Source organism: Hippocampus zosterae, chromosome 13 (assembly GCF_025434085.1).
Source record: "Hippocampus zosterae strain Florida chromosome 13, ASM2543408v3, whole genome shotgun sequence".
NCBI lineage: Eukaryota > Metazoa > Chordata > Actinopteri > Syngnathiformes > Syngnathidae > Hippocampus > Hippocampus zosterae.
In genome coordinates this window covers 7,813,573-7,835,856 of record NC_067463.1, presented here as the reverse complement: position 1 = coordinate 7,835,856, position 22,284 = coordinate 7,813,573, and the positions used below count along the sequence as shown (strand labels likewise).

Sequence of the window (22,284 nt, the reverse complement as noted above, 5' to 3'; positions counted from 1 at the left end):
GTATTAGACATTCAAATAGGCTCAGGTTTTATGGATTCTATTACAGGGTGTGTCAATAACAAGTGAGCATTATTTTTTTATTATGACATCTCTTAGATCTTTGTAGACTGCAGGTGCTCATAATTTTTTTTTAACCTTTATCCAGAATTTTGTGGCTGATATGTGCAGAAATATACACTTTCGGGGGGTGTGGTCTTGATGCAAATAAATGAAATTAAATGCAAAAAAATGAAATTAAATACCTTAATAAAATTGACTCCAGTATATAAAAGGACAGTCAAGGCTTTAAAATTGTTTTATTGTAGGTGACATTTTTTAGGTATTTGGTGCCATTGCAAAAAACTAAATAAATAAAAATTAAATAGTTGCAATATGTAAGCAGATTGAGTTTACTCCGACTTGGAAAGAAAAGGGAATCAAAACAAAGCTGTACATGAACAGGAATATCGTCATCAGTTCCAATTTTTCTTGTGAGCTGCGAATAAAGTACAGGGTGTTCCAAAAGTCATGGGCACATTTTGACATTGAATATCTCGGAAACTATTGAGGATATAAAAACGCATCTGGTATATTCAGAAAGCTTGTAAACTCAATTTTTAAATGGAATGTTCAAAGATGTTCAACGTGAGCACCATTAGTCACATGACACACATCAAGCCGATAGTCAGATTCTTGTTATTGTCAATTGTCGCAACAGCTTCTGTTATTCGTGCCTTCAATTTCAAGCATAAGCACCCATCTGTTATGAATTTAGCATGCTATCTCAGTATGGGCTTCTTCTCTGGTGGCTCCTTTCCGAATTTTCTGTGAAAAGCATGTTGAACAACAGTCCATGATTCAGTTTTTGCAAATTCGAGCACACAAAACGCCTTTTCTGGTTGAGTGAACGCCATGGACCAATGGGTCTGAAAAGAAATTTAAAAATCAATAGGCTTACGAAAAACTTAATGTAATTAGCTTTAAAATGGCACGACTTTTATCTTACCATTCATAGTTCAGGAGATATGAGGACTTCAAATGTGCCCAAGACTTTTGGAACACTCTGTACATTGTAGGTTACTGATGAGAACAGAATCTACTTCGCTGCCTTTAAAGATACCACATGCATTTTTTTTTAAAGGCACTTTGGACATCAAGGGAAAGTGGGTCCAGGCGCCCATAACCCCCACCCTCCTGCACGACCTTGCATGTTGTAATAGAGACATATTCACAGGCTCTTTGATTTTGTTTAATGTAGATTAGACCTAGCATATTACCTGCCAGTGGAGGAGGGGGGTATCCAATACTGTATTGGCTTTGTTCTGAAGTGCCGTGTCCCCCCCCCCCCCCCAACCCACACACGCCTAGTGGGTCAATTCGGCCTATGGTCTTGCTATCATGTTTCATGTCGTGTTATCAACAGGTGTCTCCTCTGCTGTCACGAGAAAAAAAGGCATCGGGCTGACCATGATTCTGGTTCAGCTGCCATTGTAGGGGAAATGAAGGCTGCAATCAGCATTTTATTTTCCTGAAACGTTACATAATATGTTACTTGCACGTAGGGTATGAGACGTCATGACGCAACGTGTGAGCTTCTCTTTACCGCTGTGTCCTTCTGCCACTCTCTCAAAAGGTCATTAAAGTAGTAGTAATGCTGTTATTAACGCCTGTTGTGGTAGGGGGTGGGTCTAAGGTCGGGGCAGCCGCTGATTGGACGCCTTGACGCCCTACGAGTGGCACGTTGTTTCCGGTCTATGATGCGCGCATGCGCAGTGACCCCTCTTCCCCTGGTCTGATATTTTATTTACTCCCAAAACCAAGATGGCTCCTGTGAATGTGTCGGTCCCATAGCAAATCGAGGATGCGAATAGCTGCCGGAAAAACAACTTTCTCCCGACCGTCGCATCCCCTGGAGTCCGTTTCGTATGGTTCGGAGGAGGCCTCCAACTCCGCGTAGCCGCTGAGTAGCCTTTGGGGCTTCGCGGAACCGTCCTCAAGGCACCAATTTGGAGTAGTTTGGTCAAGTATCCTGGTCTCCTTCTCGCCGTGTGTCCGGAGAGAGGTGCGGGAAGGCGGCTCATCCAAATGGCCGAACCGAGAAAAGTGCAGTTTGTCACCCTGTCGGCCTTCGCGGCCGGGGCCGCCTCGGAGTCGAGGAAGCGCCGGTTGGAGGACGAGGCCGACTACAGTTTAAGCGAAGACGACGAGGTCGGCACGTCGGCGGGGGAAGGCTTGACGGAGACCGGGGCAGGAGGCGCCGCGAGCCGCCGCGCCAAAGCCGGGGAGTGGGACAAGGCTGGAGCCGAGAAGAGAGCGACGGTGCGGCTCAACCTGCCCCTCAGCGAGCCCGACGACCGTGCCTCTGCCGAGTTCAATTACGGTGAACTCCTCCACAACCTCCAGGTACGTCAGCTCCACTCACTTTAGTGAGCCGGACTCGGGATTTTATTGTACTTTGCCGTGTTTGTGTGGACTTGTCATGGCTTGGATAAGACGAGGAGGTCGGGGGGGGGGGGTGCACCTTGTCCTTCCGTGGATGACCAAAGCAGAAAGCCAGCAGAGGGAGGGCTTCTTGTTCAACTCCCAACTCGGTCGTTGAACACTATTTGGAGAGGAGGCTGTCTGACTCATTATGCCATGGTGGTGTTGGGCTACCTGTGCCGCCGCCGCCGCCGCCTCTTGCTTGCCCAGCAACAGTCACACAGCCATTATAGAGGCGTCCACATGCCACATGCAGCAGCCTCCCCCCCTGCTCGCTCGTTGGCCCTCTGGCTGCAGCTGAGAGATGAGCACCAGGACGTAGCATGCCACACGCGGCACCTGGGCCCCCACCACGGATTGCTTTATTTACACCACTTCAAGCCAGAGGTGGCGAAAGTGCTCCCACTCTCAACTGAAGTAGGAGTACAGTACTTGTGTGGGCATGGGAGGGGGGGACTGGTGAAACAACAAGTACTGAAGTTAACCCGAAACATCGGAAATTATCATTGACACACAAAGAAAAAAACACGTCATATATGCTGCAGCTGTACGTATGACTTGACAGTAGCTGTACGTATGACTTGTCACCCGCCCCCCCCCCCCCCTTTCCCCAGGTGTCGCAATTGCAATTCAAGATGCATTTTTTTTTGGTAAAGGTCCTCTTCCCATGCAATTTTTATTGCTTGTGTTTGTTGATGAATGAACAGTATCCGATTTCATATCGATCTACGTTTTGCCCTCATAACACGTTTTTTGCGGATCTTTACAAAGTCCTAAAGCAATCAATTGGAATTAAAATATTTTGAAGCAATCTTTGAAAGGTCCGATGAAATGCTAACCGGTAAGTATAATTTTGTGATGGTAAATCACAAAATAAGTTAACTTTCTTAAAAATTGTATTACCCTTTTGATCATGTCACGCAATAACAGCAGTGGAACCCAAAAAACAGTGATGGGGTCAACCATGAAAGGGTTAAAAAAGACACAACAAGAAGAATTTAGAACAAACCTAATTGATGAAACATCAAACAAAACAACAAAAACAAATTGAAACTTTGAAAAATCAACATTTTGGGCACCTTCTCTGTGGGTGTTTGCTTCTGCACCTGCTTCTGGTCGACAACCTTTCCTAAAAGATGCATAACATTTATGAGCTTGGGGAAAAAAAGTGAAGTACAGTTCCGATATGTTTCGCTTTTAAGTACAATATATTTTGCATTTAATCATTTACAAATGCTTTCCAACGTTTATTGAGGTACACATTCTATTTGTCTTAAGTGCAATACATTTTCAGTGAATCATTTGTTTATGTTTTTTCATATGCCATATATTTAAGATAAGGGTTAAAAGTTTTTTTTGGGGGGGGGGGTGAATGAACACTTGGGCATACTATGCTACTGTATTTTTGTGTTACTTGGAGCGTCAAGTACTTTCTGGAGGTGGTACTGAGCGGGAGAGGTCGGGGTTGCAATCCCTGACCATTGCGACCTTGTCGTAGTGTCTTTAAGCAAGATACTGAAGCCCCAGTTGCCCCTGATACTGCGTCATCTGTCGCTAAAAGAGGAAATGGGGCAAAGCGCGTTGAGTACAAAGGTAGAAAAGCGCCATGTAAGACCATTTAATGCCATTTCTAATCGCAGAGGATGCAATTTGGCGGCGAGGGGCAGGAGCTGTTTTATTTTGGTTTATTGGTAGGATTTATTTATTGATCTATCTGTCTATCTATTTATTTATTTGTGTGTCTCTATATTTCTCTCAGGATATAGTTCAGTGTGGGAAGGGTCGATAAGTGCAGTTGACGTTTTGTTTCATGAAACCTAAATGGTTGAAGTGATTCAAGCGCCAATTCTTTTCCATTATTGTTGTAATCTGATCCACGATTTTACATGACTGACCCGTGTTTACGTCACACCCGTGCAAATTCGTGAAGTTGTCGCCATAAATGCTTAAAAGAGAGCAAGTCATGTCAAAGTTAACCACTTGAATTGAAGTAGACAGCTCAAGAATATGAATGTCAGGAACTCATTTGCTGCCTGTATTGTAGTGACCAAAACGTTGATGTGTGGTAAATCTGAGATAATTTATCGCAACGCCTGATATAACGTATTTGTTTGCAATTGATTTTAAACATCCAACTGCTAACGTTGGTTCCAGCCGAAGAACAAACCTCCAAGTGAGACTCCCGCCCCCGACCCCGACGACCCCTTCAACGATGACGAGAAGGAGCGACTGCAAGTGGAGGCTCTGGCGAAGAAGTTCGAAAATAAATACGTATGTCCTCGTGATTTTTTTAAATCTGTCGTTGTTTGCTTACATTTAAAAAGGAAACATCAATTTTAATATTTGATGAGAAGCCATTCCATATAATTTCATAGCATAATTGCCAATGTCCTTTTTTTCCCCATGTTTTCAGAAAACAAGAAAAAAACACAACCAATTCAACAAACAAGATTTCAGTTGCCTCTAATCAACCTTTGCGGGTTGCCATGAAGTGGATGGCTATGAATTCAAACCGCCATAAAGAAAAAAACTACATTTTTAGCAAGGAAGCTGGAAGCTTTTACTATCAAACCGTATTATAAAATAAACAACTTACTGTACTTTGTTGGAAACAAAACTAAGTGCAGATGCATTCAATAATTTTTTTAAATTTATTATTATTACTTGTTTCATACCCGCTTGGAGTCTTTTTCTTCACTATCTTCGTTTGCGCATTTGACTAATTTATTTTTCGCTGTAACACGAAACGTCTCAAAATGTTTTTTCATCACAATTTGTTCTCAGTTTCTCCAAGCAGAAAAGAAAAACCAAAACTTTGAGGTTGCCTTGGCAATAACGGCAATGATTTTACTTCCTGCCACTGCATAATGTTAAATTAAAGCCTTTTTTTTCTGCACGTATTACAATAATGTTCTCCCGCTATTCGAGCTGAGCTTTTTTCCTGCATAAGCTCCTCAATTCACTTCAACAAAGTTCCTTGGCCCGCAAGATGGCACCCAAAATGTTGGGGGCAAAGCAATACTTTTATTGGTTTGGCTCGAGCACAAAAATGTCAGAGAAGCGACTTTTTCGGCAAATAACAGCGGAAATAAAATCAATGGATAATTGAAAGTGCGAATGCCAAACTACGAGTCTTAAGCGGGTTCACTACATTGCATACTTTGCATTCCTTTGCTCTAAATGTGATGTCATCACTTTTGGTTGTCAGATGGACTTTAAAGTAGGTTGCATTCATGTATTTTGCTCCTTAAAAATTGGTGACGTTTGTTTATTTGTTGCAGGGCAACGTGACAAAGAAGAAGAAGGACAGAATGCAGGATTTGATTGATATTGGCTTTGGTTATGATGAGACGGACCCCTTCATTGACAACTCAGAGGCTGTGAGTCCCCGTCCCCCCTTCCAGACACACAAACCATATTTGATGATACTGAGCTTTTCCAAACTGCAATTCCTCCGCTTTCATCTCGGTGGTTGCTGCTGACTCATAGGTCGTGACGACAGCAACAATGACGGTGACACTTTAAGCGACACGTGTTGCTCCCAAAGAAAATTGTACAACATGACTCAACGTTCTTGGATGATATGTGTTTGACTTGGGAATCGCGTGTTTTTGACAACTGCAATCAGTGCCGTTTGATCCATTTTTTTCAACCAATAGAAACCTCTTTGGTTGACCAAGATTGATTCAAAAGGCTGCATTTATACCGAATGGTTCAAGTGGAACAATTTTTGTTGTTGTTTCGCTCGCAAGTGCCACAGTTCAGATCTGGGCCACAGCAGTGAAATAAAATCATGGAATTGGAATGAGGCCTCTTCCAAATGTGGATAAAAGTCCACTAGGTTCTTGTAGAGCACAGCTCTCAAACCTGAGGCCCGGGCGCCATATCTGGTCCACCACATCATTTTATGTGGCCCATGAAAGCAAATCAAACATGTCAACTTGCATGATGCTTGCTAAAATCTCGACCAAATTTAAAAATTCAATATGTGATAAATATGACGCATATTGTCAGCATTTTCTTGTTGCCAAACCCTCCATTACAGTAACTTAAACAATAGTTGAATGAGCTGTTATTATTGACTTTTTTATATGGTTTCAGTCATAACAGCCCTCCTAGGGAAACAGCGACTAAAATGTAGCCCACGGTGGAAATACGGTCTCCACTGAGAAAGTTTTTCGTTTGTTTTGCAGTTTCTTAACTAACGGAGAGAACCCAATGAACGCTGGCGGCAAACTTAATTTTTTTCCTGTTTGTCCGTTAGTATGACGAGCTGGTTCCTGCCTCGTTGACCACAAAGCTGGGCGGTTTTTACATCAACACCGGAACGCTGCAGTTCCGAGCGGCGTCCGACTCCGAGGGCGAGGACGACAAGGTGAGCTGGCCCCGCCGCCCGGTTCGTGCGCCTTCAAAGTACTACGTTGAGTGACGTCTTGTCCTTTCATGTCAGAACACGAACGGCGACAATGAACAGGCCAAAACGAGGAAGAAGAAGGAGCTGAGCAACCTGCAAGAGAAAAAGAGCATTGAACCTAAACAAGGGTCAGTGGGTCAACTCATGAGTGTATTATTTAACGCCAGCATATTGAGCTTTTTTTCTCCTCACAATTCACAATTCCAAGTTTTCTAAAACTTAAAAAAAAAACATTTATTTTTTAAAATTTCGTAGGAAAATCAATTTTAGCTAGAATTATTTAATTTGTTTTCATGAACTCTAATAACCTTGGTTCCCAGGTGTTGTTAAAAACATTTCGGTGACCTGCTTTTGATCAAAATAACCAAGCCAAGGAACAACAATTACAGCACTTGTTAACACATCCAACTTTTTTGTCTTGCTGAAACGAGCCTGTTTGAGAGAATGGCTTTTTTTCATGCAGTGAGTCAAACCCTCATTCTGCCCCAGAATACTAATTGGCCAAATGACGAATTGGAATCGGAAACGAGTGCCCTTAATTAAAGAAAATGACATTATTTTTATGTGTCTAAAGGTGGTGCACGGGTGCGTGGGTGTTTGCTAACATTCATCTGTCTGTACAGCGAACAAAAATAATTTGCAGCTCTGCTTACTCAGATGTGTGGGGGAATTTCTATCTGATAATTGATCTCCAGAGGTGGAATTGCCTGGCCGTGCTGCCGCATGGTGGCAGTTCTGACAGTTGTCACTTGAAAGTGGCTCTGGATCTTCACCTAGCCTAGCCTCAAAATAAATTTCACGACAGTGGGGTGGAAATCCGAAACTGCTTTCTCTTATACACATTTTCACAAATAGAAAAATACAAATTCTTAAAAAGCCCTAAGATAGTATAGCCCTAAGATAGTATGTCCCCTTTAAATCAACGCTCTAAATGAACACAAAAAACTGGGGAAAAAACCCCTCAAATGTCATGAAAGGTCGGTCCACTTTTAGCATGCTAATGAAGCGTGCGTGACAAGACCGCGGCAGCGGGCACGTTGACTCACTGTCACCATGTAGCCACCTTGGAGAAAAGCGCTCCGTTATCTATGCTCACATCGGCCAAATAGTCAAACATGAAAACAAGCGCTGAAAATAGCAGCGGTGGCCATTGTGTCTTCACGAGGGCGGATGATGCTGGCTTGATGTGTGCGACAGCTCCTTCGCTCTTGCGGGTTATGCCGGCCTCATGCACACGCCAGTCATCTTTTAGTGTGCCGTCACTTCTTTACTTGAGCGCAAAAAAAAAATTGCAAATGAATAGAAAAGCCGTCCTGGTCAATTTTGTCGATTGCTTGGAATTGATTGTGCATTAGATGTGTGCTGGAAGAAATCAAAACCTGGATGGCACAAAATTTCTTGAAATATTGTTTGGTCCCAGTGGCCCTTGTACATTCCATCCTGTAGATTTGGGCCCCCTGTCTCCTTATCTGAAATCAACGGTCTCAAACTTGGGGCTTAAACTGGACAGTGATTTCAAACTCGATCGGCAAATTGGTGCCGTTGTTAAATCCAGCTTCTTTCACCTTAGACAGCTGGCCAAAATAAAACCTCTCCCCTCACATGAACACTTTGAGACAGTAATTCATGCCTTTGTCACATCCCGGCTCGATTACTGCAATGCCCTTTACTTTGGAGTCAGCCGGTCCTCCATTAAGCGCCTTCAGCTGGTCCAGAATGCCGCTGCTCGCCTCTTGACTGGTACTCGTAAGAGGGAGCATATAACTCCTACTCTGGCATCCCTTCACTGGCTCCCCATTCATTTTAGTTATTTTCAAGATCCTCCTCTTTGTTTTCAAATCTCTGAATAATCTCGCGCCACCTTACCTCTCTGAGCTCATCCGCCCCTACATACCTGCCCTGCGCCTCAGGTCTGTGGACCAGTCTTTGCTAGACGTACCAAGAACTAAACTGAGGCTCAGAGGGGATCGAGCCTTTTCTGTTGCTGGTCCATCTCTCTGGAATGACCTCCCACTGAACATTCGGCAAGCCTCCTCGCTGCCCATCTTCAAAGCCCTCCTCAAAACTCACTTGTATTCTTTGGCATTCGACTTGGCATGACTTAGATTTGTTCTTGGTTTTACTGTTGGGTGCTTTCTACCGCCTTTATTACCGATTTGTCTTACTGTTTATTGTGCATGTTAAATCGCTCCATGTACAGCACTTTGTATGCAACAATGCCTGTTTGAAAGTGCTCTATAATTACTGTTGACTTGACTTACTTGACTGATTTGGTGAGAGAATGCAGCGCACGACTTGTTAAAAATAACATTTAAAATATCTTGACTAATTCAAAGACAATTAATGCTGAATTAGATTTATATGTCAAATGTGAACATATTTACTTTATTAGTATATATTATTGAAATGGTATATATACAGTATATTTTTTATTATTACAAATTGAAGTTTTTCATCAAATTTTCAAGTTAACCTAATGAAATGATGTGGCCATTTTTAATGTATCTTGTTAAATCTTTCAAGTCTCCTCGTGATGGTGATGAATATATATACAGGTACATATTTTTTTAATGCTCCAAAAAAGTTTGTTCAAGGTCTGATTTCCCCCCCCAAAAAAATCCCATTTGACATTTTCAGGTGCTTTTATGTCACATCTCATCAGGACAGGTTGTCATTTTATACACGTACACAGCTTCTTATTAGATTTTGTCCACTTTGACCCACACTACATTCTGCATCTGGATGGAAAGCATAATCTTTTCACTAACTGTGCCACAAAAATATATCATTTCCTTGCAGAGTGGCAGCTGTCAGCTTTCATCGTCCCGAAAAGAAGAAGCGCAAGAAGCTGATGAAGGACTCGCTGTATTTGGCGGCCATGCTGCGCCGCTTCAGCATGGAGAAGGAACAGATGCGGAAGAATAACCTCAGCGTGGCTCCCGCGGGTCTGGCGGGGGGCGTGGCCAACAAGCCGTGCGCCGCCGACGCAGCCAAGCACCTACTGGCGTCTGACTCGGCCCACCCGCCCCTCGACACCAACGCCGCCGCCAACAGCGACCTCTTGCTGGCGGACCTGACCGGTGACCCCGCCGTGATGTCGCTGCTGGGCTCGGCCAACGAGAAGGAGCTTCAGGACCTCCTCGGCGACCTGGACTTTGGCTTGTTGGACGGCGAACAGCAGCACGTCGCGTCCGCCGTCAGGGAGAACGGCATCCTGGGAGTCGGCGCGCCTGGCCAAAAAGGAGGAGCGGGCGGGGGCATCCAAGGGCGAGGCCTGGGGTCTTCCGGTGGACTCTTCCCACCTCCGCCGCTGCCTGGGGGGCTGCCGGCTCCTCTCGTCAAACGCATCGAGGACCTGCGGGCGGTGAGTCACATGAAGTCATTGTCGTTCCGGTTTCCCTTGGGGGGCCGTTATGAATTTTCGGAAACCGTAGAAATGTTTAATCCCCTCCACAAATTACATACACATCGCACAACAAATTGATGAATAACTAGTTTCAAAATCAGAAGTCAAAAATAATAACTGTTATTGTGGATTACATATGACAATATGAAATTTTGGTTCTGACTTTAGCAAGCATCACGGAACTTGACATGCTTGATTTACTTTTGTGGGCCACATAAAATGATGTGACGGGCCAGATCTGGCCCCCGGGCCTTGACTTTGATAACTGTGGGGTATAGGAAGAGCCCACAATTTCCAAAAAAAAAAAGAAAGCTGCTTTTCAGACACGATATCAGCAGTCCTACTTAAAGATACTTTTTTTTTCCTGCCCCATTTGTTTCCCATGTACCAAATATGCCTAATATGTGGTTACACCTTCGCAAATAGGTAATTAAAGCTGCTTTATTTGCATTTTTAAAAAAAACAACTACATTTTGAGGTAAACGGGCCATGGACGTCGTTTCAACGCAACCTTAACAAAGACTAAAGTCAGATTTGGAAGGGCGTGAGACATGTTGTCGGGCGCAATTTATTGACGCCGCTCTTTTTTTCCCCCCCTACCGCAGGCTTCTCGTCAGTTTGATCAGGAGGGCAGAAAGAAATTTTTCACTCTGGACATGAATAACATCCTGCTGGAGTGAGTACGACAAGTGCAGCTCCTCTGCGCTGCCAGCAAAGACTTAGCGAGGCTTTTGTCCGGCGGCGTCCTCTCGCTTCACACTATCGAACCGAACCGTCTCTGTTTAATCGACACCGCGGTGCGCGCGCGTGACAAGAGTCGTCGTTCAGGGCTGACCTTGAGTTGTGTGTCCTCTGTTAGCATTGAACTACAGGTGCAAAAGCAGCCTCCCGACGTGCGCTCGGGCGTCTACGCGCACATGGAGGCATTCGTGCCGTGCAACAAGGAGGCGCTCCTCAAGCGGCTCAAGAAGCTCAGCCTCAAGATCCAGGTGAGGGGGGCTCAGTGCGACAACGGGCCCACGCCGACACCGACGCCGACGCCCCACAGCAAGGTGCTCGCCACACTTGGCTGTAACTTTCTTTACTCAAGCTCCGCGCCCGCCGTCTTGTCTTTCAGGTGTATTTGTCTTTCACGTACGATATCGGTCGAGACAGAAAGCCAACACGCCTGCTATCCGTTTTCTGTCGCGCTTTTGCGCACGTGTGAACCCGGATCCCATCCCGACTGACTTAAAGCCAGAGAAGGGTTTACACCCTGAATAGGAACCGGCCAATTGTCGCATTCAAACCTGTCGACGGTGGACGATTACGTCTCGAGCTGACTGACAGTGCGTGTTTTTGGAATGTGGTTTCATCCCATAAACTCATTCAGGACCAGCCAATTCTGGATGAAAAGACAAAAAGTTTAAAAACGTCTTTGGGAGTGAACGAGTTAAATATCACAATTGAGTTTTTGTAAATGTCTGAGTTTTTTCTCGGGCAAAGTTAAACAAATGATTCGACACACAGGGAAGATTGTCTTTTGGCGGCGGGAGAGGATCTCTGAGGGCGAACGACGGTAGTTGCCCCATGACCACACTCAAGAGTTCCTTGTCCTCCAGCCGGACTTTTATTGTTTACATATGCAAAAATACAATTTCTCTATCGGTAAATTACAAAGATGAGTAAAATGAACAATTCTCCATGATGATATTGTACGTCTAGCTTGATATAATTGTTCAGAATAGGTTTGTTACAGTCAGGCAAAATAAAAATAAGTCTGAGTTATTGTTCGAATACAATTCACTCATTGAACAATTTTACGCATTTGATGTGTGAGACATTTTAATTGGCCCCTTTATCTTAAGGCCCAAAATTACCGTAACTGGCATAGGCTCGGGCTTCCCGGCAACGGGAGTGAAGACGAGCAGAAAATGGTTGGAAGGATGGCTGGCGTGACTTTTTCATTTTGTTTGGCTTGTATTTTTGGTTCCGTTTTTACTCCCCAAGCGCACATATTTGCCGATCATCACTCATCACTCAAGTTGCTTTGTGAATAATCATGTTTGGACCACAGCCGTATGTATGAATGGACGACTTCCCTTTTTATTGGTTCGCCGTCGTCACTGTTGCAGTGACATCAGTCAAGGTCGGCAGCTGTCACCTTCCCGAGCCCCCCCCCCCCACTGTTTCTTGCCTTGTCAGCTCATTTCGATTCCCAAACGCACTCGGCATAGGTGGCTGACTTGAATAACGGCTGCCGACAAAAACGGTCAAGCTGACGTGTTGTTGACGAAAGACACGGTACGAAAGCCTTCGCTTAGCTCACCGCAGCCTCTCTCCTTCCTCCTTCCTCCCTTAGGACGACAGGATGCGGATGCCGCTGCTGGAGCTGAAGCTGGCCGTGTGCAGCGTGATGCCCGAGCAGATCGCCAGGTACAACATGGACTGCATGGCCAAGGTGGCAAAGTAAGTCGAAGCGGCACACGCCGTCGCATGCATGAGATAGGCGCTCTCGTAAACCACCTTCACAGAGGCGGCATCGCTCACTCCTCTTGTCACACCGTTTTCTGTCAGGCATGCGGACATTTTATAGATAGAAAAAAACGAGCAAACAAACTGTAATATCATCGGTAAACCATCTGTGCACCTGAATACCATGAGGAAAGGCACACCGAGACAGTGCCTTCAAATGTTTTGCATGTTTCACTATTGTTTTGTGCTGCTGTTCCTGTTCAGGCTTTTTTGTTGTTGTTGTTGTTTTTTTTTTTTACTTAGCCGTGACTGTGTGCATCTGCAGGCAGCAGTCGGAGGAGGGTGAGAAGAACGGATCAGAGGAGGATGATGATGAGAAACCTGGCAAAAGGGTGATGGGTCCACGCAAGAAGTTTGTCTGGGACGACAAGCTCAGGTAAAGATTGAGCTGTTTTGCTCTGGCTCCTTTAAATTTATTTTTATTTTTTTTTGTCAGAGGCAAAGATTTCATTGACATAATTCCTCCTTCCACAACGTTGTCACTTTTGGTCATAACCGCGCTGGTATTGTGCGTGCGTGTGTGTGTGTGTGTGTGTGTGTGTGTGTGTGTGTGTGCAGGAGTCTGCTTTGCACGTTGGTGCGAGTGAAGCTGAGCTGCTACGACATGGAATTACAGAGTTCTCTCTCTGTGGAGGACTACCTCAAGGCCTTTTTGGAGAATGAGGTCAAACCGCTGTGGCCCAAAGGCTGGATGCAGGCCAGGTCGGTTTTGGATGTGCGCGCACACGTGTGTGTGTGTGTGTCACTTTCCCCGTTTGCTCTTTGGTAGCTCGTGAATGATCTCAGCCCAGTCATAGAGTATGTTGAAAAGTCAATAATAATCTTCATGACATATCATTTGAAAATGTAAAATAATAATAATAATAATGGCAGCTGGCGGGACAAAAGGTTCGGCATAATATATATGTCATAATATAAATGGATACACTTCTGGGAGGTGAGAGAATGTGTAGGCATTCAGCATTTGTTTTAGATTAATGTCGTTATTTTTATACACATTTACTGTAATTATGACTTGACTTCTATGTTGGTGTCGGTTAGTGGCAGACGAGGGCATGTTCCAATTGTCGCTGTGTGTACCAAAATGTTGGCGAGGTACAGACACTGCGCCCTCGTCTGGACAAAGGGTGGAATAACACAATTTCCTCCTTATTCCTGGAATAATATTGCGTCCCCCCCCCAAAAGAAAATAACCCACTCAATGCTGTCGCTGTGATTCATTTCATTTTATGTGTAAGAAAGACAATAAAGTATGTTTTGTGTGTGTTGGTGTAGGATTCTGTTCAAGGAGAGTATGTCAGTTCACATTCATCTTACTGGGACCCTGTGAGTATTTCTCCTGGTCAGCTGAACGCGAGCGCTCGGTACACGTCACGTCATTTGTTGTTTTATTCTTCCATTCAGAGCCAAGAGGAGAGTGCTGCCGGGGCCCAAGGCCAAAGCTAAGGTCTGTCGCGTGTATGGATAAGCAATCAAGCTCATTTTAAACTGCACTCGTATGATTTCTTTGAACCGTATTGCACGTCAGTCGAGCACCGTACTGACATAACTACTTGACAAACAGTTTTCGAAAATGCAAATGATTTGTGCTTAAAGGCTTGAATATTGGAATCGATGCTTCTTCACCGGCCTGTCTGACTCGTCATGTGTTGTGTACTTTTGTGTGTTGAGGAGGGCGTGTGGATCCGCAAACCTCCGCTGTCCATGCCGCCCGCTCCGTGCGCGCCCGCCTCGTCCACTTCTTCCGTGATCATGGCTCGTCCGCCGCCATCGCCGTCGGAGCTGATCTGTCTGTCGGACTCTCTGGATGAGGATCTGAGCGCCCCGTCGCTGGACTCCATTTCGCATGCGCTCGCCCTCCTCGGCAATGCCGCCAAGGGCCTGGGCACCGCCGACAGTCCCCTGTCGCCTCCTCCGCCGCAGATTCCCACCTCCTCCCCTCCACCCGTCACCCCCCACTACCCCCCGCAGGTCACGTGCGCCGCCCCCTCCAAGCTGGCGAGCACTGCCACGGCTTCTTCTACCTCCAGGGCGCCCTGCAGGCCCGCCGACGGCGCCTACAATCTGGTTAAGGCGATCGGAGCCCCCGGCCAGAGACTAGTAACCGCGGCGACCGCCAACAACAGGCCCAGCGCCATCATGGGCAGCAAGATGCATCCTCACCCCGCCCCGTCGCCGCCGAAGCAGCGCCCCCCTCCCACGGCGTCCCCTTTGATGCCCCCCCATCATCAGAAGGCCTTGGCCAACGCCCCTGTGGCTACATTGGGGGTCCCTCAAAGCGTGCTCAAGGGCGGGCCCAAATTGGGCGGCGTCGGCAATAACGGCAGCATGGCGCAGTCGTCTTCGCCGTCCCCGCAATCCCGCCCCGTCCCCGCGCCCCACCCCACCCTGCCGTCCTTCTGCCCCGCGTCGTCGCCGTCGCCCGTGTGCCAGTCGGCCCCCTCCGCCCAAGTCAAAGCCCGCCCCCAGCAGCCCCAGCCCAACTTCATCACGCCCATGCAGGCCACGCTTACCAAGCCTTCCCACAGTACCAACTCGTCACCCATCATCAAGTTGACCCCTCGCCCGCCGCCACCCACCCCACCGCCCTCCTCCTCGTCCTCTTCGTCCCCCTCGCCATCCTCCTCTCCCTCGCACCCCACCGGTCCCAAACACCAGTACTCCCCCAAAACTTTCCGACCGCCTTTTGGCATTACGGGTAGCGCTCAAGGGACTGCGGCCAAGCAGGCGCCGGGCGCCTTCGCGGGGGCGCCCAAACCTCCGACCAATACCGGCGCCCACAGCTCCGCCGGCAACAACAAGACCTCCTCGGCCACCGGTCACGCGAACAAAACGCCGCCGCCGTCTCCCTCGGCCAATCACAGCCAAAGGCAGAGGCTGGTGGGCGCGGCAGGGCAGAATTTGAAGGCGGGGAATGGCTGGGCGGCGTCGGGATCTTTGGCCATACCCTCCACGACATCACACCTCTCGCAGGTAACCTAAGGAATAGTTTTTGAAGAACGCGGTTTTTATCAGAGGTGGGCAGGAAAAGTCTCCTCACACTTCCTTGAAGGCCAAAACGGAGGATGTGATCAAATATCCCCCCAAAAAGGAGCGCGGATGTAAGAAGTTCTTTGTTGAAACATCAGGCTCAGCAAAAATATTTTGCCGCCCGTTGAATTTTCTACCCCGGGGCATGAGGGGCAGCTGCGCATGTTAGAAGCCCCTGCCCACCTCCCACCCCTGCTCCTTTGCACGCTACTGTCGCTGGTCTTGGCTTGCTCAGAATACACTCACACAAAAAAAGGCGCTCTCATCATAAATGTATCATTTCAAATGTAAAAAAATGCTAAAGCTGTGAAGTTTATTAACAGCGGCCTGAACCTACTCGTTGACGGTGTCGGACCGCTTAAAGGTCACTCATGCTGGCCATACTGGGCCAGTACAAATTTTGTGAAAACGCAAATCTTGCTTTAAAAAATATATTTCATATTCAATATTTGAGTTATATCGACTTAAATGGACCAATCGTCATTGCTGATGTTACTTATCTCTTGCGGCATATTTATCCAGGTTCAATCCTTCCATAACGCTTGAACAAGTTCAGTTTGATTTGTATACCGCAAAGAAAAGCATATCATGCAAAAAAGTGTCCAGCTGCCAAATATGTAATAATCATTGGAACTTATGACATGAATCGACAGGGTCAGTGCTTGGCAGGCCCCCCCGCCCCCACCGCCCCCACCCAAAACGGCTTCGTATCGATTTCCCGTCTGTCGAGCGGCGTCCGTGTTGTTTTTCCGCAGCCTTGACGTCTCCTCTGGTATGCCTTCAGGTAACGGCGGCAGGCGGGCCCCTCTTGGGCAGCCCCTCCACGCTGCCACTGGGCTTTGGAATGCTTGGCGGCCTGGTGCCCGTCTCGCTACCCTTCCAGTTTCCCCCGCTGCTCAACTTCAGTCCCCCCGGAGCCCCGGGCCCCGCCGGCATGGGCTCGGCCCCCGGCTCCAACTCAGGATACCCCCTAGCACAGAGCGACCTGTTGGGTGAGTGCTGTCCCAAGGCAAAACCTTTGACATTCACGCACGACTTGATGGTCAACAGTCTAATTAGGTTTTGGTCGTAATGGACTTTGACCTGTGTCTGAATACGTCACATATCTAATTAGGTGAGTGGCCAGATTGGCTTTGATCTGCATTGGGGTCCGAATATTCACCAACACGCAATATGAAAAGATACCTAAAAGAAAAATCCTTTCACTACAAAACAAGTCATGTCAGTCCATATTTAAGCCCCTAGCGAGGTCTTACCACATTTGTAATGAGTTGATGCATGACCCAGTAACCCATCCCTCCAATGTGGTTTTTGCCTTCAATGTTATAAAGTGATAATTTAATGAGGGAAAGTTTTTCTGGATTTAAAAAAAATCTTGAATCTAATTCGATGAATAGACAGACACAACTATTATCCCCTCATCCTCCATTTTGTGCCTCCTCAGAGCTTTACAAGAGTCTCCAGTCCGGGTCACAGGCCACTCTACCTCCTCACTTGCAGCTTGCTTTCTCAGGTAAGACCAAGTCTCTCCTCATGTCACATTTTATCATTTTTTTGGGACCCAAATGTTTGGAAAGATGTCCGTAAAAATAAAAATAAAATCCTGCTCTTCTGCTGCCATCAGACACCAACCAAAGTCAGGGCGGAGACAAGCGGAAGCCAAGCCACTGATAGCTGCTCCATCATGACAACATTGGACTCTTTTAATTGACTGACTATTGCGCCAATGGGACACCGCAGAGCTTTTTTTCTTGCTATTTTTTTTAAGTAATTAAAAGTGCACCTGGATGGACTTTGGCACACAAATGAACTTTCTAGAACAAGACAGAGTGGGTGAGGAGAAGGATGTATTTTAATTATTTTATTTTTCTTTCTTTTTGGTCAACATGTTTACATCAAGCGACCTTGATCACTGTGGAAGGAGAGAACATGAAGATTTCTATTTAAACGGTGGGGCAGATTTCTCGACAAAAATCAAAACAAGATTGAAAGAAATCTGATGCTTATTTTTTTCTTTGTGTCCTTTTTTAGCCTTTTTATTGTTGCGACACTTACTCCTCTTATTTCTCGCTCCCACTGACGACTGTTAAGTAGTAGCTTAAATTATAAATATTGATAAATTATTTGTAATTTACACAGGGACGTTATACTGTGTGTGCGTGCGTGTTGGAAAGAGATGAATGTGTATGCGTAGGGAAAAAGCAAACAATATACTGTTAATTCCACATTCTCCCAACAGTACGGAGTGAACGTTGCACAGGACATTTTGTTGTCTTTTTTTTTTTTTTTTGGTGCTCTTTCATCACACTGGACCTTTTTATTGCGGCACGCTAAAGACTTGAAATGAGAATGCAGCAGGGAGAGATGCGAGATAAGATTGTAGCATACTTGAATGACTTATCTTTTGTTGTTGTTGGTTTTTTTTGTGTTGCCATTTCTCCAACGTTAACACATGCTAAGGCCTTAGTTTGGACGCCGGTAGAAAATGTTCTATGCAGGATATATGTGCAAAAGTAACCAGAACACGCCCCCCCCCCCTCCCTTTGCTTAAATGACTGATTACCTCCATAGGCTCCTACCCACCTTTGTGCGCGTGTGTAAGACTGAGATGGTTGCACCAAGAATGACGCCAAAGATTGTTGTAGCGCTCCTTCTTTCCTTCTGTGTGCGTTTGTGTGTGTGTGTGTGTTTCATGTCGAGTCATGTGACCCACAGCAGTGATTGACACTTTGGGTGAAGGGGATAAGATGGGGGTTGAAGGAGGTGTTGACTGGTAAGGTGTAAACAAAAGACATTTCTCTGAATCGGTGGTTTCATTTAAATATTTTTTTTTCCTTTTAAGTAGAATTACTTTCTCCTGTGTGTCAAATACGGAATTAAAACACAAAACAGGTGGTTTCCATGACGACTCTGATTTCTCTCTCTTCGAGGGTTAAGGGACTGTATTTCCCAAACGTGATTGATGCAAGTCACCCCGTTTTACATGAAAAAGACAACAGTGCACACACGAAAACAAAACGCAACCTGGTTGCGTTTTGTTTTTGTCATATTGGTCATATCGGTTTACTCTCTGTCGACCAAAACAAACATCACAATTGCACATGACCAAACCCGTGAAAACAGATTTGGAATTTGTCGACAGGGTTGATGACGTAATGGTTTGGAACCCAAAATTAAAAAAAAATATATATATATATATAATTTATTTTCAAGTAGTTTATGCAAACATACATTATAAACTTAAAAAAAAAAATTAACCATTTCGGTCCTTCAAAGAATGCCAAACAAATATGTGACTCACTGTGCGAGCCGAAGGCGACAGCCTTTTAGTTCTATCGTGACTCTACTTCCACATACTGTTCCACATACATATTCTTGGTAGGAAATACATGAGAACAACATCCTCATTATTAATATTTTACACAAATATGCCCCCCAAAATATTTACGGTGAAAGGACAGAACAAGTGAAACTGTTACAATGAATATGCTTTATTTTCCTTTAAAAAAAAAAAAAAAGATACAGTCTAGTAATGCAGGTAGACAAGAAATAACACTGGGAATATTTGTCATGGAATGCCTGCTCAATACTAATAATGACAATCATTACCATCGTAATTATAAGAACCGGATGTTAATCAACTACTTGAGGCTGTTAAAGCTTCCAACCAAATGAAAAATATCCTGTACAATCATAACTCGAGACTTCTTAATACAGAGTCAGAATGAGTGTTAAGTCAGGCGAGAACAAGAGTGGAGGTACCGCGTCGTCAAGTACTGTACCATTCGGATACGAAGCACAGGAACAAAAGACAGAAAAAAAAGATGTTGGATCACGTTTGGTGAGCTTTTAGAATCCTCGTCCGTTGATGTTCTTATTTAGTGTCTTAAGGCACTTTTAACTCATTCACTCCCAAAGACGTATTTAAACGTCTTTTCAGACTTGGTCCAGAATTGGCTGGTACTGAATGAGTTAAAGAAACATACGTTGACCTGTTGTCATTTTACACTAATGAGATGATCCGCACTTTATATGAGACGATGGAAAGCCGGTTGAGCATTTCTTCCGAGTTCTTCGAGATGAGGGTTTGAACAATTCAATTTCACATTCAAATGTGAACACCAGAGATTTGTTGACATGATCTTTGGTAATCTGATTTATTTTACGTGGTGCTTGTCTGGTATGATTCAGTCAAGTTAGTAACGTGAACTCTTACAAGACTGCAAGTCACTGTGTTTCATCAATTAATAACTAGATCAACTGTCTTAATTAGATTAATGATTTATTTGTCTTTATTTGAATATGAACCTAACCTATCAGACCCCCACCCCCACCCATCCAAAAATATGTATAATAAATCTGATATGGTTTGTAATGCACATTAATGTTTCGCTGGCGTTTGTTTAAAAAAAATACTTTGAAAAAGGTCCTTGGAAAAAACACAAATATCAAATATCAATCGCAATATTGACGGAGGGGAAAACAAAAATGTAAGACGCAAGACTATTTTTCAAAAATATTCACCTTAAGTTCCACATCCGATTAGGCTTTTTGTCATCGCTAGCAACTTTGGGCAACTACATGTTACCGTTGACTATCAAAGTAAAACAGGAAATGTCATTTCTCCATCCAGTCGTGGAGAAAAAAAATGTTACTACTGTAGTAAGACACTCCATCCTACTAGTGCACTAAATGGTCTTGCGAGTGAGGACTTCAACGGGATATCAAGGAATACATGCTCAACCGGCTTACCACATGAGACTAACCATCAAAATCTTCCAGTCTTTCTGTGTGACGTGAATGTTGAAAAAAAAATACGTAGAAGCTCTTAACCTCAATTCTATCCTCCATTTTGATGTCGCCGTCCGTTCCTTCGCCACGTGTTGACGTGTCCGTTGTGTTTTCATCACAGCGCCGTCATCCGCTTTGCATTTTAGTCCCTTGGAAGTGCGCGAGTCGACTTTTTCTGTCGTGGTATACTTGAACTTGAGAGTGTGAGTCCGCCTGCCTCCCTAAAAAGCACTTTGTACCCCACATCCATGAAAGACGTTGGAGTAGAAAGGCAGAAAGTCCGTTTGCCTCGCCTCAAAGCAAAGAGGGAGGCGGCGAAAAATAATAATAATACAGCGGTACCTTGACTTAAAAGCTTGTTTCAGTTACTCGAGCAGCTTAGGAACTCAAATTGCTCATATCTTAAGAATTGTATTTTAATTAGAAAAATAGCAGTACTGTACAGTTAAAACATTCGTGAAGAAATGTGGCTGCCACAAAAAAAAAGGAAAATGCAAGCATAAAACTGTAGTTGCACTGAAAAAATGTATCTTGAGTGTATTTTTTTATGATTTTTCTTTGTTCCTTTTTTTTTGATCCCACAAACGGAGTTGCACATCAAATTTTTTGTACAGTGAACTGCTGCATAATCTATTCATGGTTCAATATTTGCAAACTTGGCGTTTTTTTGGGGGGGGGGGGGGTGACTATCCTCCAGTTGTTCGCTAAACTTCTCATATTATTTTGGCACCATCTGCTGGAAATTATGGCGTTGTTAATTTGAATTGAGTGTGAGTGTTTGGAATTGAGATGTCCTGTTTAGTTGTCCATCCCTGAATGCACCTCGTGACCCACCAAAAATGAAAGTATGTTTTTTGCTTCTCTCACAATGCCGCCACAAATAGCCTGTGAATTAATTTGCTGTTACAATTATTTGCGGAAATGAGCCCGTGAAGACTTAACGTTTGCGTAAAGTGCGAGTGCGCGTATTTGTTTGCTCATGTGTGATGTCATATCAGTTTGTGCGAGCGCATCAAGCTAATATTGTTCATGAGCCAAATGTGAAGGTGAATTGTTTGTTTGTGTTGAACAACTGACTGAAGGGTTTTTATCTAACAAGGGTTCATGTTGTGTACATGCTAGATGCATGGTGTTCAAGTACTTTGCCACCATGTACATGTAATTGTGCATTTATACACAATTACAATCCCACCCTGCTTTTTTTTCAGGGGGCGGGGGACTGTGGGAACTTGGGCCAGTTGTAAGTCAAGGTACCGCTGTGGGTGTCGTATTGGCGGACAGATGTGCTGCATTGTTTCGAGTCCAAGTCAGAGTGAGCGAGTGTGATCCTTCACTCCATATTGCCGATGTCGTTGAAGTCGCTGGTGCGGCTGTCGGCGTCATCATCAGAGCGATCCACGGAGGCGCCGTCCACGTTCAGGTTGTGGTGGCCCGAGCGACCGGAGGATGAGAAGCCGACGGGGCCGCCACGCCTGAGCACAACGCACAACAAAGCATAATGCTTGAATTCAGAATGAACAACCCCGCCATCCCCCGGTTGTTTGGAATACACAACGCAAAAAAAATAATTACTCCCAAGGCAAAGGCAAGTCGAGTCTTCCAGAAGCCGAGCAAGTCCCAGACTTCAGTGTGAGTCAAGTCATATGATCTAAGCCCCTCCCACCCGCAT

The 22,284-nt window shown here is 45.1% G+C and overlaps 2 protein-coding genes across 7 annotated transcripts in view; one reads left to right on the top strand and one right to left on the bottom strand.

Moving 5' to 3' along the window:
* Positions 1-1,521: 1,521 nt before the first annotated feature.
* Positions 1,522-18,726, top strand: ubn2a (ubinuclein 2a). Of its 2 annotated transcripts, XM_052084799.1 has the most exons (17): positions 1,523-2,382; positions 4,615-4,731; positions 5,742-5,840; positions 6,725-6,835; positions 6,911-7,002; positions 9,674-10,238; positions 10,886-10,956; positions 11,140-11,269; positions 12,622-12,728; positions 13,060-13,170; positions 13,353-13,496; positions 14,070-14,120; positions 14,199-14,241; positions 14,466-15,767; positions 16,609-16,816; positions 17,269-17,337; positions 17,449-18,726. In XM_052084799.1, exons 1-17 carry the CDS (start codon positions 2,065-2,067, stop codon positions 17,493-17,495), a joined length of 3,585 nt encoding a protein of 1,194 aa, XP_051940759.1. In that variant the 5' UTR covers positions 1,523-2,064; the 3' UTR covers positions 17,496-18,726. The 2 variants fall into 2 exon arrangements, with proteins under 2 accessions (XP_051940758.1, XP_051940759.1); XM_052084798.1 differs by lacking the exons at positions 16,609-16,816; positions 17,269-17,337; positions 17,449-18,726 and having other exon boundaries at positions 1,522-2,382; positions 11,140-11,332; positions 14,466-16,590.
* Positions 18,727-21,288: 2,562 nt separating this feature from the next.
* Positions 21,289-22,284, bottom strand: part of myh10 (myosin, heavy chain 10, non-muscle) — a 42,123-nt gene continuing 41,127 nt past the window's right edge. For all 5 annotated transcript variants that reach the window (XM_052084792.1, XM_052084795.1, XM_052084794.1 and 2 more), the window contains one exon: positions 21,289-22,087. In XM_052084792.1, the coding sequence (XP_051940752.1) occupies positions 21,946-22,087 (142 nt within the window). In that variant the 3' untranslated portion in view covers positions 21,289-21,945. The remainder of the gene's footprint in view (positions 22,088-22,284) is intronic.

Excerpts from the sequence above, each read along its gene's own strand:
- ubn2a (XM_052084799.1), top strand. The coding sequence starts at position 2,065 with ATGGCCGAACCGAGAAAAGTGCAGTTTGTCACCCTGTCGGCCTTCGCG. Across the intron at positions 7,003-9,673 it reads AGCATTGAACCTAAACAAGG|AGTGGCAGCTGTCAGCTTTC; the intron begins GTCAGTGGGTCA and ends ATTTCCTTGCAG. Across the intron at positions 17,338-17,448 it reads CTTGCAGCTTGCTTTCTCAG|ACACCAACCAAAGTCAGGGC; the intron begins GTAAGACCAAGT and ends TGCTGCCATCAG.